This window comes from Eretmochelys imbricata, chromosome 3 (assembly GCF_965152235.1).
Source record: "Eretmochelys imbricata isolate rEreImb1 chromosome 3, rEreImb1.hap1, whole genome shotgun sequence".
NCBI classification, from domain to species: domain Eukaryota; kingdom Metazoa; phylum Chordata; order Testudines; family Cheloniidae; genus Eretmochelys; species Eretmochelys imbricata.
Genome location: NC_135574.1, coordinates 95,509,788 through 95,529,494, shown reverse-complemented (window position 1 = coordinate 95,529,494; position 19,707 = coordinate 95,509,788). Strand labels below are relative to the sequence as shown.

General features: G+C 44.3%; 1 protein-coding gene across 1 annotated transcript in view; it reads right to left on the bottom strand.

Annotated features, from left to right (window-relative positions):
- The window catches only part of NKAIN2 (sodium/potassium transporting ATPase interacting 2), a 100,776-nt gene that overhangs the window by 12,723 nt on the left and 68,346 nt on the right, over positions 1-19,707 (bottom strand). Inside the window, exon 2 of the mRNA XM_077811727.1 lies at positions 2,513-2,573. Coding sequence (XP_077667853.1) covers positions 2,513-2,573 — 61 coding nt within the window. The remainder of the gene's footprint in view (positions 1-2,512; positions 2,574-19,707) is intronic.

The window sequence follows — 19,707 nt, the reverse complement described above, 5'->3', positions numbered from 1 at the left end:
GATGTTTCTCCCTGCAATTTCTCCTTCCCTTCCTTCCTTTTTCCCATTTTCTCAGCCCCTCCTAACATTTCGCCTCACCACAGCCTCAGTTCCCATCACACCACAAATAAAAAAGAACATGGAATTAACAAGAAGTGTGCCCATTATACTGGCCTGCATTAGGCAAGTTAAAAGTCAGGACTTTTCCTTTTGGCTACTATGCCCACCTCACGCTCCACTTTCCCCCTATAATTTCCTTCCTCCATTTGAACCAAAAAAAAAAGGCTTTATGTTTTTTTGTTGTTGTTGTTGTTACCGTTGTTTTAAATTAGAAACATAATCTCTCCCCATTTTAAGTGAATTTTGACAATTGTGGGGCTCAAGGAGTCCAGACCTGTTCTTTTTTTTGTATCTTGTTCTTGCAAGATTCATCTTTCTATTCTTTCTCTGCTTTTATCTGGCACCACTTTCATGCTCATGGCACTGATGGCAGGGGCCAACCAAAATCCTGAGATTATGGACATAACTGTGAGGGCCTCAGAAGACTTGAAAAAACCTGAGAGTTAGGCCAAAAGCTCCAGGTTAAGTAAATCAGGCGCCCATCATAAGCTTGATCACTTGGCTTTCATGTTGCTATGACCCTAAGATCCCTTTTATACCAACTGGCAAAGGACACACCCAACAGACTTGTCCGAATATTCAGCCAAACAGCGTCTTGTAAACAAGGGCTATAGTATGTAGGACTGGTCCCATAGTATAAGGGAGAACTTTCCTCAAGTTGCTTTGCTTTATGATGTCTGTTAATAGAATGAAAAAAGACCAGAACCACAGCTGGGGATCACTGTAGTCTAGGGGCATCTCAGCCACACTCCCATTTCTCCAGTCTCGCTTCATAAACTGGCCCCAGCTGGAATGGTGGCAGAGAAGCCTCTATGCTGGCTTTACATATCTGAGGCCATCCCTGAACTGTGATGATGCTCTCAGAACTGGATAAGATGACTCTTTAGCCAGATTCCACTGCTGGTGTGGTGCAAAGCTGCTGCATCTACTTGGAGGACCACACTGATGGCATATAGTACACTAGCAAAGTTATAAGAGAACCAAAATAGGCAAGAAATCTACAAGAAAATCTTCTGAAAAGCATGAAAATCTTTTCCTCTGGGTAGCTCTCACCCAGTAAATGAAAAATTGTATAATATTAGCTCTACAAGATTTGAGAAGGAAATACCATTTTACAAACCACAGGAGAAATCATTTGAGTTTTTAATTTAATTCTTCACCTGTTCAGTGAGCCAAATCTTGATGTCTTTACTCAGTTTTTACTTCGATTTGGCCCAGTAGCATTACAGAAAACTGAAAATGAATGTAATCTCTTAGAAGAGAAGGCAGAATTGTTTTAAATATGATTCCATTTTGGGGTGGTCTAATTCTCCTCTAGCTCTGTTGCTATCCAACTCATCAAATTAGACAACTGGACAAAGAGCTTATGCCTACATCGTTTCATGAAGTGGCACTACATTCATGGTGTAGGCCGTCACACCAAACATGCTCAGAGCCCTTTTTATTAATATTCCACTCTGACCGCCTCAAAAACAAGAGAAGGCTGAAATGAATCTCTTCCCTAGGGCCTTGGAAATGAGGTTTACTTACAAGCTGAATCTCCATGATGGCTCACAGTGGCACTGCAAAAGCAATAGATTAGAGGGTTCCAGCTATCTTCTGCACAGCAAAATATACAAAGGAAACCCCACCAGGTTTATCATCGCTCTCAATCAAATAAAAGCCTGTAAGCTTCCTGTTGGAAAACTCTGTCTCTAGGATTCATGTATATTTTATCAAAGTTACATGCGGTCCGGATATTTGTTTCTGAAGCATTTCAATCCCAAACTGCACTGAAATACTACCGTGCCTCTTTTTAAAACAAAATCAAAGTTAAAATAAACAATAAATGAGATTACTTGGATCCATAGCTTCTATTCACAGTAAATGCTCCTCAACAGGTTTTTATTGACACAAGTAAGTAAGAGAAACCTAAAGGTATTTTGTAAACATTTCCACTACTTTTAATTGTACACTGGAGCAGCAGGACCTAACAGGAACACTGCTTCACCTCTCTTAAATGAAATTCCTGCAATGATCTAAAGCCAGTTCTTGCCAGAAGTGCTGTTACAATCTCTTGCAGTCAACACAGAAGAGATGTACCCCCAGCAGTAGCCAATTATTATCACGATAGTTAATAACAGTCTTAAAAAAAGTGTTGTTTACAAATTCGGGGGGGATGAGGTAAGGGGATTTGAAAAAAAAAGGCGGTAAGTCATGCTTTCAGAATACTAAAGAATTTTTTTAAAAGTTGAATTTATTCACTTCCTTGATTTGCTAGATATTTACTAATAGATCAAGTATATGGGACAGAAGACATGCTCCTGATGACCCTATAACAAAGTATTTAGGATGAAGCTCAGTTAGAGAGTGTCAGCAGAGTTAAGAATATCACAAAGAATTCATCTAGTATTAATAGAGCTTTAGTACTTACAGCTGTCCTCTTCTTCAGTAATACATTTCACAACATAACAGGCATAGATGAACCCTGCCAGCTGAAACAAAATGTAATAGTATTAGATATCAAGCCAATACAAAAATTGGTTTAAAAACCAAAAACTTCCTAGACTCTTTGCTGAGGCATTGCCAATTCTTTATTATAGTTCTCTATGTCCTTTAGTGAGTGGATTTCTCTTATTTTCTGTGACTCTATTAGAACTAGTCAGGAGATTCGCCTGCAAAATATTCCAAGAAAAATGAAAGCAAAATGGCTTTAGTCAAAAATTTCCCATACCAATGTGTATTTTTGTTAACCAACTGAAGAACAAAAACTGAATATTTTTGTTTTTTGGCAACTGTTTTGAATATTTTGTTGGCAGAAATGCTATTTTTGAATGAAACCCCATGTGGGAGGGGATAACAATGAAACAAAGAAACAGACCAAAAAAAACTTTTCAGTGAAAAAACTTCAGTCAGGTCTAGGATCTAGTCCAATGAGCTTGAGAGTTGATCTCACTTGAGTATTCCTTCATCTGCCACTTGCAAATGAGTCCTGTAGTTGTGGCTGTGGAATGGGTTTCTATGAAGAAATAGCTAGTCCTACATCTGAGGATAGATTTATGGATGTGTTTATGTCGGTGTCTCTTACAGCAGTTGGCAAACACAGATTTTGTTCCTTACATCCCCCCTTGTAAGAATGTGTATAGAATATAATCTTAAATGGAAACAATATCATTCAAAGAACATATACATATATATGTGCTGCAAGACCAGGGTCACCAGTGGATTACCCCAGATAATATTTTCCAAAAATGTTAGACATCACACATACCATAGACCAAATATAATGTAATTGGTACTTCTATTGGTTCAAGTCTAGTTAGCTGTCTCTGGGAAGTTAGATTCCACGTGAAAGCTCTTTGCAGCATCTTATGTGCTTTTCAAGGAAGTCCATCACATCTGATATCTGAGAAGTTTTCCTTTACATAGTGTTAACACCTCTTCTAGCTCATCACTAAGGTCCACATAAAGATGGTAGGCAGTCAACTGAGTCTAGGTTTTTTAATTTTTTTGTGCTGAAAAGTGATCTTTTGGTCTAACCCTTTTGCATAACATCATTGTCAGTTTTGAGATACTAGAGTCTAGATCTGTGATGCAGAAAACTTAAAAAACATTCAAATGATAACAAAAAAACTTTTTTTTGGCCGGATCCAGTCTCTGTTTGGAGATCACTTGCAACCAATGCAGATAGTGTGTGGGGGATAGTTAAATCTCTATTGGGAGCACAAAAAATCAATAGAGGTTATATTTCTATGTTACAACAGAGCTAAATGATCATTTCAGTCATTTATTTCATATCTGACCTATAGCTCTGCTGGGAGGATTTGACACCAGGGAGGCATGAAAATTCGCTGTTGGACACAAAGAACCTATTGTACCAAGAACAGCGGCATCTTCTGTTAACAGCAGCATTTCATCTCTACTTTATTGGTTCACTATTTCCTTTGGTATCTTGGCTTAAAGATAGAGGACTAAATTACTCCACTGACATAATCCTGTGCAACCCATTGACTTCAACGATGTTACATGGGGTATAATTCAGCAAAGAATTAGGCCCAGAAACATTCATAAATGATTCCACTCTTGAATGTGAGCCTCAGCTTAATAGTTTCTCTGTTCTCTTTTTACAGATCATGAGATCCAAGTTAGCCTAATAGTTGCATCTCTGATAGGCAGTAACAGTGGTAAAGACATTCTGATAATACTCTGGTATTTCACTTCTTGCTAAAATGCAACAAGTTCACGTTATTAACTAAACTTCTCTTACCAAGTGAAGCAAACAAACTGTATCAAAAACTGTGCTTGCTACTGATCTTTTAATTGCATCCAGTTGCATCTCTTAAATATCTGGGGAACTTCTTTAATATATACGTAAATCCTACAGCATTTCATCAAATGTGCTTGCTGATTAAAACAGTGCCTTTAAGCTAGAAATTGTTGTGCTCTGAACACAAATGGAAGTTTGTTTCCCGCGAGATAATCAGGATTCATAAAAACAGGTTTCAGAGTAACAGCCGTGTTAGTCTGCATCCGATGAAGTGAGCTGTAGCTCACAAAAGCTTATGCTCAAATAAATTGGTTAGTCTCTAAGGTGCCACAAGTACTCCTTTTCTTTTTAGGATTCATAAAAGAAACCTCTCTTTCTCTCACGCTTCTCCAGTTCTTTCTTGATGCACGTATAGCAACCTTTGTTTTAATTTTAACTTCACAGCTATTTTTCCACAATAACGTATTGGTTCAGATACAGCGATGGACATTCCACTGCTGTTTTCAAAAGGAGATGCATTCTGTCAAACAAGAAAGGGTATCCATGGAAAGCTGAGGCACTGATGGTTCACAGAGCACAGATGAACTGCACTGAATAAATATTATTTAGCAAAATAGCCCTTAGTTGTTTTCACACGGTTATTGCATGGTGTCTCTAAACAAGTGAAGAGTTACCAATGCAGTATACCTGGGCATGAAGCCACCACCCGTTAGGAAACTCGAACTAGTACAGAATGCCACAGCATATCTCCTCAGCAGTACAAGTTATCGTGAACATCAGTGTCAAACCTGTCCCGTGCTCTCTACACTGATTTCCCATAGAATAAGGAGTCAAATTCAAGGTCTTGGTTCATATCTTCAAGGTGCTAAATGGTCAGGGCCCAATATATCCAAGGACGAGTCTACACTTCTGACTGTACACTGTTGCATGTGCATTGTTGTGCTATAACCTCCCTATTGTCCACATCTGAAACCTTGAAGCACATTCCTGAAGGCCAGTCTAGTGCACAAAAGCTAGCTTGCATGAAGGGTGTGGGTATTTACACACCGCCAATGTCGCATAGCTCTGTACCCATTCGACAGTACAGTGTGAACGAGGGAAAGGGGCACACATACCAGGTCATGGGGATCGATAATCCTTGAGGGCTATTCCCACAATGCACAGATCCCTTTGCTGCCTGACCTTTTCCCAAAAGTATAAAGGTCCCTGCCTCCTGCCCCCTTGCCAGCAGTAGTAGCAATGATGGGATGCCGCGGAGGGACTGCATGAAGGGGCAGCAGGGATGTCAGAGGAAGTCCCAGGAGACACAGAGAAAGAGGAGCATGTGATTTTGCACTTCCACCCGGCGGATCTGGCTGAGGAAGCCCGCTCAAGGAGCCTGAGGACCTAGAGCTGCTGCAGGAATCAGAATCTGACACTGGTAAGTTTTACAATGGACCCCATAACCATCACCAGCAATATCCCTTCTTGCTTTGGTGGTAAATACTTCACCCTGGCCCTCACTCAGTGGTGAGCTGGAGCCAGTTCGCACTGGTTTGCTAGAACCAGTTGTTAAATTTAGAAGCCCTTTTAGAACCGGTTTAGCGCTTCTAAATTTAACAACCGGCCAAAAGTGGCGCCTTAGGCACCGACTCCGTGGGTGCTGTGGGGCTGGAGCACCCACAGGGAAAATTTGATGGGTGCAGAGCACCCACTGGCAGCTCCCCACCCGGCCCCACCCTGCGCCCAGCCCCAGCTCACCTCACCTCACCTCCGCTCCGCCTCCTCCCCTGAACGTGCCGCCCCGCTTCTCCGCCCCCCCGGCTTCCTGCGAATCAGCTGTTGGCGCGGGAAGCCTGGGAGGGCTGAGAAGCAGGTGGTGGCTTTGCGCTCAGGCCCAGGGAGGTGGAGGCGGAGTGGAGGGGAGCTGGGGCGAGGCAGAAATGTGAGGAGAGCCGCCCGCGCCGCAGCAGGTAACCCGGGGGGGGGAGGGGGCGCAGGGGAACCGCTCCCCTCCCCAGCTCACTCTGCCTCCCTGGGCCTAAGCGGGAAGCCGCCGCCTGCTCCTCAGCCCTCCCCGGCTTCCCCCGTGAACAGCTGATTTGCAGGAAGCCGGGGGAGGGAGGGGGGCGGAGAAGCAGAGCAGGGCGGTGCGTTCAGGGGAGGAGGCGGAGCGGAGGTGAGGTGAGCTGGGGCTGGGCACGGGGCGGGGAGCTGCCAGTGGGTGCGCTGCTCCCACCAAATTTTCCCCGTGGGTGCTCCAGCCCCGGAGCACCCAGAGAGTCGGTGCCTAAGGCGCCACTTTTGATGTGGATCAGGGGTGGAGCGGCTGCTTCCCCTGCTCTCCCCCAGCTATGCTCCCCCGCCCCTAGGAGCCAGAGGGACCTGCCGGATGCTTCCTGGGAGCTGCCCCAGGTAAGCATCGCTGGGTCTCCCCACCTCGCCCACTGGCTCTTAGGGACAGGGTGGGCACCCACTATGGTGGTCCACAAGACCCTCCTGCCCAGTTCTGGGGGCAGTCAGGGAACAGGGGTGGATGGGGCAGGAGTCCCCAGGGGTCGGGGGTGGGCCACGACCCCCTCGTGGGGTGAGGAGGGAATCACTTGTTAAGATTTTGGCAGCTCATCACTGCCCTCACCCTCACCCCGATATGGTTCTAGAGCAACACAAAGCTGTAATTCAATGATTTTATTGAAATCCCATGAGACACTGAAATATTTAGCAGAAGCTATAAGAAGTTATTAACAAGCAGTCCCTGAGTCCCTGTATCTGCACATTTCTCAGACAGCACTGACATCAATAGTCCTGAGGTTGCGTGACACAGGTGGAAAAGGAGGGAGGGAAGGTGAGAGGGAGAGGGCAGGTTTTAAAGGGCCTGTGTGGGAAAATAATAGTTTCATGACAGTTATTGTTGTGCAGAGACCCAACACCACCCCTGTCCATCCCCTCCTCCATCTTTCCTTCCCCTTACGAATGGCAGCCATTCAGAAGTGGGTGGGGGTAGTTGATAGCTTGTGTGTGGATGCCCTTAAGTCCAGGAAGGGAAAGGGAACTATTTGGCTGTCTAAAGAAAGTCAGATGCCCGATGCCCGTTTCAAATGTTTTGTACTGTCCCCATCTCCGATATCTCTCTTCTACTTGTGCTAAGCCACTAGGCAGAAGCTAGGAGAAGCAGGAGCAGGTGAAGCATCCACTCCGGTGGCTGCACCAACACAATGCCATGTTTCTTAGCAGTGGAGTGGCACCTGGCTTGTGGCGTTAATCAAAAAGTTCAGGGAAGAACATACACTTCTGGAGTCACACTTTGTGTCCCTGTCCCTTTCAATGCTGTTTGCTGGACACAGGGCCTGAACGTTCTGGCGATGCAGGGAGAATTAGGGGGTTGGTGAATGTCTTCTGTGGGTCTCTGTTCCTATTCCATGCTAGCATAGAATACAGTCAATTTTCTCTTGAATTGCCACCCAGTTCTGTAGGCAAAATTCAGCAAATTTGGATGTAGCAGTAATTCAAGCTGTTTTTTTTAGATTTAACAGCAGAGTGAATGTTCTTGATACACCTTGGTAGCTCACCAAAACCCTCCACTCAGCAATATGTAGAGGGTCACCATTAGCAGAAGCATCTCTCTGGCATAAGTGCCTGGGTGTTCTTCACAGTACTGGAAAGCCACGTCTCTTTTCCATTCCAGTACCTTCAAAACAGTTATGTTCTCCAAGTGATGGCCAGCCTTTAAAGAAGAAAAAGGTGACTGGTAACGTTACCCCGAAGGAACCAAATCAGACCCATACTGGTCTCCTTGATGCTCTGTAAACACTACAAGAGTTTAATAAATAATGCAGGCATCTTACCATTTTTATCCTCAGCTCCTTCCTCATGGGCTGCAAAAGTAGTTTGAAGGAAGGAGGCTATAACAGTTGTATTCCTGGGATGCTAAAAAGTATCAAGATTGTGGCCTTTCACAGCAGAGTTGCCTTATGTGGGGGGATTTAGGTACATATAGGTAAATGCTACCCTTGTCTTCGATTTGGCAGGACATTCCAATGCTGGCAGGGAAACCATTTCAATGGTAAGGCAGGAGTGGCACCGCAAAGATAGCAGAGGAAGATGAAGGACCCTGGAAGATTTGCTTCTTGGCACAGAGAGAAGGAGCCAGGAGCAATCTGACTTTCTTAGGTAAAGGCAGGCATGGGCTTTCAGGCAGCATGAGGCACTTCTGCAAATGGAGAGACAGCACAGGCAACGGGCATGTACGCAGCAAGAGTGGGATCATGCACTCATGCAGCCCTAGTTCAGCTGGTGGAGGAATGCTCTCAGGACCCACCCGCCACTGTAGCTACTCTTGTCCAGGAACAAGTACCACCTCCTCCTTTACTCCTCCAGCTGCAACCCCAGCTGCTGCTGAGGTGGTGAACCCCCCACCCCCAATTCTGGGCAGGCACATGCTGGATGCCCAGAACAAGATCCTCTGTAGGCACCTGAATCCCCTTGCTGGGGAACCCCCCGCCAGAACATTCAGGAAGGGAGCCCAATCTAGTCTCAATAGTCCAACCTGTGTTCGGCCCCCAAACCTCATGCCGGAGGTGTCCCCGTTTGTCCTCCTGCACAGTATTCCACAGCTGTTCCCCCATTGTCAGAGTGAGGGGGATGGGAAGGGGGATGGGAGGAGACATGTCCACAGACATTAATGTTTGATCACTTCTTTGACCTTGCCGTCTCTACCATAAAGATATAACAATGTGTATATATATAACAAAATAAATTCCAAAACATTTCACTGCACGCACTCCCCGCTGGGGAGAGTATCAGAGAACAAACATGTGACAGATGTTAGTCATGTCACTTAATGCACTACTGGAAGGTGTTCAGATGCTACTCTGATGAGTGTGGTATCAAAACCTGTATAAAATAGAACTTTTCAAATTCAGCATCTGATGGGAAAATTTTGCTATGAGAAGAGAGTGAATGAGCACTTGGGTGTTGTGGAGAGAAGGACCTTGACTCAAACTTAGAGAAACACCTCACAGCTAGGAAAGCTGCCATGGAAACTCTTGTTACTGTGAGTGCATTCTGGTCACTGCTACTTCCGTTATAGACACTTCCGTTAAAGATGAGAAGAAATGGGTCCAAAGCACCAAAGGTCAGCTCTGGATCCCAAATTCCCCCTGGTTAGATGTTTGGCTCTCTCCCATACTGACTGGAACTTACCCAGTGTTTGAGCCAGGGTTTGGCTTTATGCCCTTCTCTAATTCATTGTGGTTAGGGACTCTAGAGGAGAGGGACAATAATTAATCTAATTTAGATACTGTTAAGGAAAAGTTAGCACATGTGACTCCATTTTGGTTTGGGGCCCACCATTGTTTAAATGCCAGCACATCATACATCAGGAGGAGTAATCCTTAGATATTGAATCCCTGTGAAAATCCTCCTCCTTGTCTCCAGCCTGCCTTGTCTCCCAGTATCTGGTTTCTGTCAGTCTTTAACTCCCGGTTTCTTGGCCTTGATGTGAGGCCTCCCATCCTGATAATAAAAGTTACTGATGCATGGCTTTAGGACCATGCTGTGTAATTAACATACTGGTATAGCACGAGGAATGCACCAAGCAGGGATAGGTGGTAGATAAAACAAGGGTTTGTTTATTGGCTAAGGTTTCCGATGCACGAGGGCAACATGCTTTGCTAAAAGGTATATAACCTTTGTATAATCGGCATTCAGGGTCCCCTCCTGGCTAGCAGGGGGGCACCACGCTCGAGCGTAATAAACTTAGTGTCTTTTGGGAACTCTGCAGTTGTGGACTTTGTTTCTGTGCCTCAGCCTAGATTTGAACTGTGCGTGACCTATCAGGTATAATTCGCAGCACTGGTGTGCGTGTCCTACCAGGTGTAATTCGTAGCACTTGTGTGTGTGTCCTACCAGGTGTAATTTGTAGCACTTGTGTGCGTGTCCTACCAGGTGTAATTCGTAGCACTTGTGTGCGTGTCCTACAAGGTGTAATTCGTAGCACTTGTGTGCGTGTCCTACAAGGTGTAATTCGTAACAATACATAGATGGCTAAATACTTGTCTTTGACACTGAATACCATCACAGACTCGATTTTCTGAAGCTCTTTACTACTCTCACAGATATGCCTACAACAGACTATAATTAAAGACTACTGTTTCTGAAAGCTACTCTTCTCCCATCACAATCCCAATGTTAGTTTGTGATTGAAGGCTATTTTCATATGATAAAGATGGAAATATGATGGTCTGAACCAGTGCAGTAAAATACCCACTTCTCTTCCCCCAAACCTTAAACCAACAAAGAAAAACCCAACCCTGCAACACAACCCCAAGAGGAACTACAAGGTTTCAAAGATTACTTCAGGACTGCTTATATTCTGTTTGATGGGTACACGTCTCTCATGTCTACACAAAGTTAAAAAAAATCTCTAAGAAAAACTGACAAATTATTTGCCAATAAGGCCAATGGCATTGCCAATAAGGCCAATGGCATTTTGGGATGTATAAGTAGGGGCAATGCCAGCAGATCGAGGGACGTGATCGTTCCCCTCTATTCGACATTGGTGAGGCCTCATCTGGAGTACTGTGTCCAGTTTTGGGCCCCACACTACAAGGAGGATGTGGAAAAATTGGAAAAAGCGGAGGGCAACAAAAATGATTAGGGGCCTGGAACACATGACTCATGAGGAGAGGATGAGGGAACTGGGATTGTTTAGTCTGCGGAAGAGAAGAATGAGAGGGGATTTGATAGCTGCTTTCAACTACCTGAAACGGGGTTCCAAAGAGGATGGATCTAGACTGTTCTCAGTGGTAGCAGATGACAGAACGAGGAGTAATGGTCTCAAGTTGCAGTGGGGGAGGTTTAAGTTGGATATTAGGAAAAACTTTTTCACTAGGAGGGTGGTGAAACACTGGAATGTGATACCTAGGGAGGTGGTGGAATCTCCTTCCTTAGAAGTTTTTAAGGTCAGGCTTGACAAAGCCCTGGCTGGGATGATTTATTTGGGGATTGGTCCTGCTTTGAGCAGGGGGTTGGACTAGATGACCTCCTGAGGTCCCTTCCAACCCTGATATTCTATGATTCTATGATTTACCACTGCAACCCAGAAGTATACTCTTAAGGTGTTTGTGAGGCTATAAGTTAATCCTGAGCTTGATCAGAGTGCACTTCTGGAGTTGCCAAGGTTGCCAAGTGCTGTGATCACACTAAATCTAAATCAACATTGATCAAAATCCTGTCTAGTTATTTTTCCTCCACCCCTTTGATTGAGACAAAATGTTTTCATTCACTGCAAATGGCAGCAGGCTTGGGAAAAGGCTTTTTTGGAAAACTCATCATTCCTGTTCAATTTTTTTTGACCATAGCACCTACATTGATAATTATAAAGAGGAATCTTTATTAAGCCAGTTAGCTGAACCAAAGAATGACACCAAGGAAAACGAAATTAGAAGAGGGTAAGTTTTGCACACGGAGCTGAAGAAGAGAACGTTATAAATATGAAAATGACTTAAGGATTCTGGGACTAGCACAAGGTCCTGTCCTCACTGAAAGTGAATAATTCTTATCTCCTTCCATAACTGCTCTTTGTCAGAAGAAAGGTCAATCCAACAGAAATCATTGTGTCTTTGGACTGAAAAACAGAGCAGCATCCACAGAGGCAGCTAAGTGCTTGTGCTTGTATTTTAACTTCTCATGCCAAGCCTAAGTTTTGTAGCACACAGGGGTTTGAAAGGATCACTCAGAAGTGGAAGATCTCTGAAGAGAAAACAATGGGGGGCTGGGCTAGGGACAGAAGGCTGGGCCCAATGCTGTAGGATCAGGCCCAGAGTGCCAGTGTTAATTCTGGATTTTATTGCTTTTATGAGAACCATGTAAGTCGAACCATTGCACCTAAATTTTCAGTCACGTGCCATTTAGATATGCATCTTCCACTGACTTTACTGGGATCTGTGTGGCTAGATTCCATGTAACGCAATACAGTTAAGAGTCAATGTTTCTTTGAAATAGATTTTGGCAGTTTAAAATATGTATATAATATTATGACCCAATTGAAGATGAGGGTTGGTAAATTACTATCAAGAAAACTTGCAGTATATTGATTTCTCAAGAAAATCATACCCATTACTTAGTAGAACAAAGAAGACAGAGACCTTTCTATCAATAGCTGTAGAATTAGATTAGTGTCATGGGGGTTCTGAAGCTGCCCCATGTACTAACCCTTCCAAATTATGTTTTGGTTGCCTGAAGTGTGATGGCATTGTAGACAGGAGCTCACTGCCAGAGTTTATGACGACATTGAAGTAATACAGTACAGAGACTATTCTCCAGAGATGCAGCTTTATTTATGTTTATATGTACAATTGTTATCCTGATTTTTTGAGAGTTCTCATCTGCTTACAAGTTTAACTACTCCTTATTGAAACAGTAGGCAGGTGCATTTAAAAAATATTAACATACTGGGCCAAAACCCTTCTGGAGAATGCAGTTTGCACCGACACTGAACTCTTTGGCTGTGGAATTAACAAATGCTATGCTATATAAAGCAGATATGTAGTTGATGTGATCAAGTCTCTTGGTCCTGACTGATAGCCAGAACAACTGATCTTGTAGAAGCTGTGTTAAACTCCTGGAGAACATAAAAACAGCCATACTGTATCAGAGTAATGGTCTACCTAGCCCAGTAGCCTGTCTTCCAACAGTGGCCAATGCCAGGTGCTTCAGAGGGAATGAACAGAGCAGGCAATCATCGAGTGATCCATCCCATGTTGCCCATTCCCAAATTCTGACAAACAGAGGCTAGGTTCACTTCAGAGCATGGTTTTGATCCAGACCATCCTGGTTAATAGCCATTGATGGACCTATTCTCTATGAATTTATCTAGTTCTTTTAAAAATCCTGTTAAAATCTTGGCCTTCACAACATCCTCTGGCAAAGAATTCCACCGGTTGACTGTGCGCTGTGTGAAGAAATACTTCCTTTTGTTTGTTTGAAGTCTGATGCCTATTAATTTCATTTGGTGACCCCTAGTTCTTGTGTTATGAGAAGGAGTAAATAACACTTCCTTATTTACTTTCTCCACACCAGTCGTGATTTTATAGACCTGTATCACATCTGCCCTTAGTTGTCTCTTTTCCAAGCTGAAAAGTCTTGTTTTATTAATCTCTCCTCATATGGAAGCTGTTCCATACCTCTAATTATTTTTGTTGCCCTTTTCTGTACTTTTCCAGTTCCAATATATCTTTTTTGAGGGGGGCGACCAGATCTGCATGCAGTATTCAAGATGTGGGCGTACCATGGATTTGTAGAGCGGCAATTTGATATTTTCTGTCTTATTATCTATCCCTTTCCTAATGATTCCCAACATTCTGTTAGGTATTTTGACTGCCGCTGCACATTGAGTGGATGTTTTCAGAGAACTATCCACAATGACTCCAAGATCTCTTTCTTCAGTGGCAACAGCTAATTTAGGCCCCATCATTTTATATGTATAGTTGGGATTATGTTTTTCAATGTGCATTACTTTGCATTTATCAACAGTGAATTTCATCTACCGTTTTGCGGCCCAGTCACTGGAGCCATCCAGTTTCCAAGCATGGCACTGAAAAACTTGAGAAAAGCTTATGTCTTAACCTACATAGTAAGCATCCAGTTTGCTTTTTAATTAAAAAAAAATCTTAGAGGTTGCTTTTGTCCCCTTATGGGAACAATATAACTTAAATGATAGCTACAGAAACCTGGACTCACTGGGTAATACAGAGGATACTATTAAGTTACATTCAATTTTTAGATTTTGTTTTGTTCAGTGCATCTTATCTTCTTTATAGCAGTAATTTAGAAGTTGCTTGGGGCAGGCCTGTCTATTTGCTGGCTGGTATTTCTAATTTCTTCCTTACATAAAAATCTCAAGATCAGCACCAAGAACAAGCTAGAACATTTTTATTTGAAATGCTGCTGGGCTCTTCCACATCTATATTGTTTAGGGCAACTGTTCCCTTAGCTTCTTCCCTGGCAAGCCTTCTTACCCAATGCCTGGAGGAGACATTGCAGGGACACAGAAAATCAAAGGACTGATATCTGTCACTTAAGAGCTGTGCAAACCTTTGTTAACAGCAGAAACCAGGTGATACTTGTTTTGAAGTCTTGTTACAAACCCTTCATTTGACCTAGGTTTGCAGAACATTTTGCAAACCTTTGGGCAAACCTGTGCTAAATTTTAGACAAATCTTCCACCTGTGTAGGCATTGGGGGGGAGGGTGGGGAGTTTATGGTTTTGACTCCAAGCATGTGCAGTTTGGTACCGTTACATGGTTTCAATTTGAAGCATTAGGAAATGCTGTGGTTTGGACTGAGTTTCACTTTGTTTTCAAGTTCTTTCAAACCCCAGTCCACAAGTAAAATTTAGAGGCTGCCAACCTGTATGAACCGAAACTGGGTATTGTTCATTGTACCTAATGTAAGCCCAAACAAAGAGTATTTTACTACTATCAGGCTCAATCCTGAGTCCCACTCTACTCCTGTTGCACAGTCTCTGCTGCATAAAGAGAATATGTGGGGATTTTTCTTGGCAGGAGGGGGCATGGCCAGAATATGCTGACCTATGGCAATCCCTATCAGATAAACGACAGTACTGAAGAGCCAGAAACAGCTCCCTATCTGAGCTGCATTTGGTAGATACTGGGAGCTTTTTATGGTCAAGGCCTTAGTGTCACTTGAACAGAGAACTACCTAAGTTAGCAAACCAATGTCTGCTTTTTCTTTTTTTCCTTTTGAGAAACTAACTCCACTTGACCTTTTTCTGTAAACACCTGCTTGACTAGGGCTCTAAGTGTCCCTAAACCTTTGACTGCTAGAAGCTGGAACTGGACAACAGTCCACTTGATAAATTGCCCTGATCTGTTCACTCCCTCTGAAGCACCTGGCACTGGCCACTGTCAGAAGACAGGATACTGGGCTAAAAGAAACATTGGTTTGCCCCAGTATGGCCGTTCTTATGTTTTGCTCTGAAGGTTTTATAGCATTAGGCATTTAGACATTTCCCCAGCTTGTCTTCTGGGAATTCTACAGAATTGTTTAATCATCTGGCTTTGGTATCTGACTGCCTTGGGCAGCTGTAGCTTTTCTTATCGGTATGTCTTACTGTGTGTCACCTTTTCTAGACAGCTATAGGATTAGGAAAAGAAAAATTGGTTCTTTATGCTACAGATCTAACAAACCCACAGACTGCTCACAGCCCACCAAATGAATGCCTCGCATTTAAAATCGACCTGGATGAGATGAAACAGTTGATTATGAATGCTAGGCATTCATTTAGGGGACCAGGGAAAAAATCTGCATAACTGAGGCTTGTGCAGATTATATAGGGGGGAATATTTTGATGGTATAAGAGAACACTAAAAACCTTTGGTAAACCAATACGTGCGAGTACCTCGGCTGAATGAAAACATCTTCATGTACTGGTGTCCACATGGCCAGTGAGGCTGGGAGATCTGAATGTGAACAATGGGTTCTTAGAGCTGTACTTATACTCCCAAAGATGCAGCATTCGGAGGAAAAGAAATGCAGGATAAGAGGAAAAGTCCTGTGTTGGTTTGCCAGCTCACAAAGATTTTGCAGGCTAATATGAAAACAATGTGGAAGGAAAGGGTGCTGTAGAAGCAGAGGTAATTCACTGTTCTTTACAGTGACATATTGGATGAAATTAGAACAATGCTATCACACCTACAACAAGAGACAGAATGTTTCAGAGGAGGTGAGAGAAGCTTTCCTGCAAAGATTGACTCCTTTCCCGTGATGCTATTTATTTTCATTCTGATGAATTGCAGTGCATTTGAAGGCTCTGAGGACAGTTACAGTCTTGGGAATGACAGCCTCAATATTACACTCGCTTCATGGTGGGTGGTCAAGGTGTAACAGCCCAGTGTGGCTCTGATCAAAGTGCTGCTGTGATTGGCTAGCAATGGCTGTGGTGGCAAGGCAGATTGGTGCACCGTATGTGAAGTGCATGGCTCAGCTGAAGCTGCTGTTCAGCAGTCTGAATGGCCACGTTTTCCATCACAAAAAGAAAACCAAATGCAGGATGTCTTTCCATCCACATTAAAGACTATTGATCACGCTTTAAACCGTGCTCGTCAAATAAGGATTTAATTTATTCTACAATGAATATCAATTGATTATTAAAAGACAAGAACCATAATTTGTGAAGGAAGCAGGAATCAGAGTAATAACCCTGGGACATACTGATCACAAATCTATAAGTGCATAAACAACAGAGTTAACAAAGGGCAGGTGGTTAGCTCACAAAGGGGCTAATCTCATCTCCACGGCCACAGAGGAGCCACTGGCAGCAAAGCTCATGCATAGGATGGGGAGGCAGGAATGGAGACAAGGAGCCCACCTGGCAAAGCACGTATGGCAGATGGGGAAGGGGCAGGAAGAGGAGTGGGGCCAGAGAATCTGGTCCCTGTACTAGGGTTGCCAACATTCGAATCGCACAAAACTGAACATCCCTGCCCGCCTTTCCCTGAGGCCCTGCCTCTTCTCTGAGGCTCTGCCCCCGCTCACTCTACCCCCCCTTCCTCCACTGCTTGCTCTCCCCCACCCTCACTCACTTGCTCATTTTCACCCGGCTGGTACAGGGGATTGGGGTGCAGAGAGTGAGGGGTTCAGGGTGTGGGAGGGGGCTCCGGGCTGGGGGTTGGAGTGCTGGAGGGGGTGAGGGCTCCAGCTGGGGGTGTGGGTTCTAGGGTAGGGCCTGGGATGAGGGGCTTGGGGTGCAGGAAGGGCGCTCTGGGGTGGGGCAGGAGGTTGGGGTGTGGAAGGGAGTGTGGAATCCAGGAGGGAGTTTGGGTGTAGGAGGGGGCTCAGGCCTGGGATTGGGTGTGGGATGGGGTGAGGGCTCTGGGCAGTGCTTACCTCAGGTGGCTCCCGGAAGTGGCGAAATGTCCGTGCAGCTCCTAGGTGGAGGTGCGACCAGGTGGCTCCGTGCGCTGCCCCCACCCCAAGAGCTGGCTCCGCAGATCCCATTGGCCAGAAACCATGGCCAATGGGAGCTGTGGAGCTGGTGCTCAGGGCGGGGGCAGCGTGCAGAGCCCCCATGGCTGCCCCTATGCCTAGGAACTGGAGGGATCTGTCACCGCTTCCTGGAAGCCACGTGGAGCCAGGTAGAGAGCCTGCGAGCCCTGTGCCAACCGGACTTTTAACAGCCCAGTGAGCAGTGCTGACCGGAGCTGCCACGGTCTCTTTTCGACCAGGTGTTCTAATCAAAAACTGGCCACCTGGCAACAGATACTCAAGCCTTTTGCTCTGTGGCAGGGACATGGGGGGCTACTTAAGTAAACAGACTGAAGCAACCTGCACAGAGCAACTCAACAGAATTCCTCCTTCCTATTTATTACCTGTGCATCTGCCCAGAGCACATCCCAAACACTTAACCCGCCATGAGGATTTGGCCCTATAAGCACAATATAAAATTACTCCAAGTCCCACAGGACTTCAAGGACATGATCAGTAAAAGCGCTTTCTCTGGTACCTAACATTTACAACGAGTGAACACAGCTCACGTTTCACTGCTTTTTTTCGAGCATTAGGCTATTGCAGGGACCAGGCTTTTGTTACCTGTGTGATTTATATTGAAACAGACATGGCAATGCTACTGTTTCAGTTCAGCAAAATAGGCTAAGCAGGCTTCAAAAAAGCCAACACTACAGCACCTTATGAAATCTTCCCTGCAAAGAAAGCCACTAGAAATTTTAACAGAATATCATATCGGGCGGTCTGGCTTGTGTGAAAAGAGATTACCCTGCAAAGAAAGAAAAGGACACTTAAAAAAACCCACTGACAGGGGTAATTTTCACATACCTTCTGTCATAAATATGTGTGTGGGGGGGGGGAGGGGTAGAGGGGAAATCACTTTACTGTTTACTTTGTGTGATGCATTAGTAATTAGTAGATCATTAGTAATGAACGGGATGAGTTTAAAGTTGTGTCCCCATCACAGCCTGGAACAAAAGAGCACCTATTTATAAATCCTCAAAAGAGGATATAGACACCTCAGAAATATGCATTATTAAAAAAAAAGTTTGGTTGAAGCTTCCAGTAACTCTCTATCTTGCATCATTTTTGGGGAATGACAAATGATAGAGAGACAATTCTCAGAAAGGCTGTGTCCTTAGAATCTATGCATCATTCTAGTGAGTTAAGTGGACGAGTTATATCTGACAGTTTATGAGCCTTGTTAATATAATGCAATATCTGGGACTGTGCCAGTCAGGATGATCCAGGGAAGCCACAGTTAGAACTCAGACTGTTGACAGACATCAGAGACCAATTTAATGCTAAATGTTAAAATTGAGCGAGTCCCTTCTCTGCTGTCCATTAAATTGGTGATACTCATTCAGAAGCTCTCAAGCTGCATGTGGCTCTTCACAGCCCTGCATGCAGTTCTCTTCTTAGCTTTGAGTAAGACATTGCTTAGCATGCTGCTGTAGCATTTGCCCTGAGGGGAAACGTGAGTGACTAATGCCATGTCTACACTAGCACATATGTCAGCAAAACGCTCAGAGGTGTGAAAAAACCTCTAATTTTTTACATCCATGTGTGGAATGAATTTTGTTATATGCGCCAATATGGAGGTGATGTGTGGCGGGGTGGAGCTAAGGGGTTTGGAATGTGGGAGGGGGCTCAGGGCTGGGGCTGCAATGGGAAGAGAGGTTTCAGAGTAACAGCCGTGTTAGTCTGTATTCGCAAAAAGAAAAGGAGTACTTGTGGCACCTTAGAGACTAACCAATTTATTTGAGCATGAGCTTTCGTGAGCTACAGCTCACTTCATCGGATGCATACCGTGGAAACTGCAGCAGACTTTATATACACACAGAGATCATGAAACAATACCTCCGTGCTGAAAATGGCCCAACTTGATGATCACTTTAGATAAGCTATTACCAGCAGGACAGTGGGGTGGGAGGAGGTATTGTTTCATGATCTCTGTGTGTATATAAAGTCTGCTGCAGTTTCCACGGTATGCATCCAATGAAGTGAGCTGTAGCTCACGAAAGCTCATGCTCAAATAAATTGGTTAGTCTCTAAGGTGCCACAAGTACTCCTTTTCTTTTTAATGGGAAGAGAGGACTCCCTGTAAGCTTATAAATGTAGACATGGTGTAAAACACAAGGCACATGTTAGTCTTTATCACTCATGATGGGTGACTGATATCAGGGAGCTCCAGACAAGGCTGAGTTTAAAGCACAGCTCAGAAAGTCAGAAGATTTGTGTTTTGTTCCCAGTTTTGCCACAGACTTTCTGTGAGACCTGGGGCAACTAGTTTAGAGCCAGGCTGTGGTGACTAGCTCCTGCATGTGCATGAGGGAAAGACTGTGAAGGCAACTTAC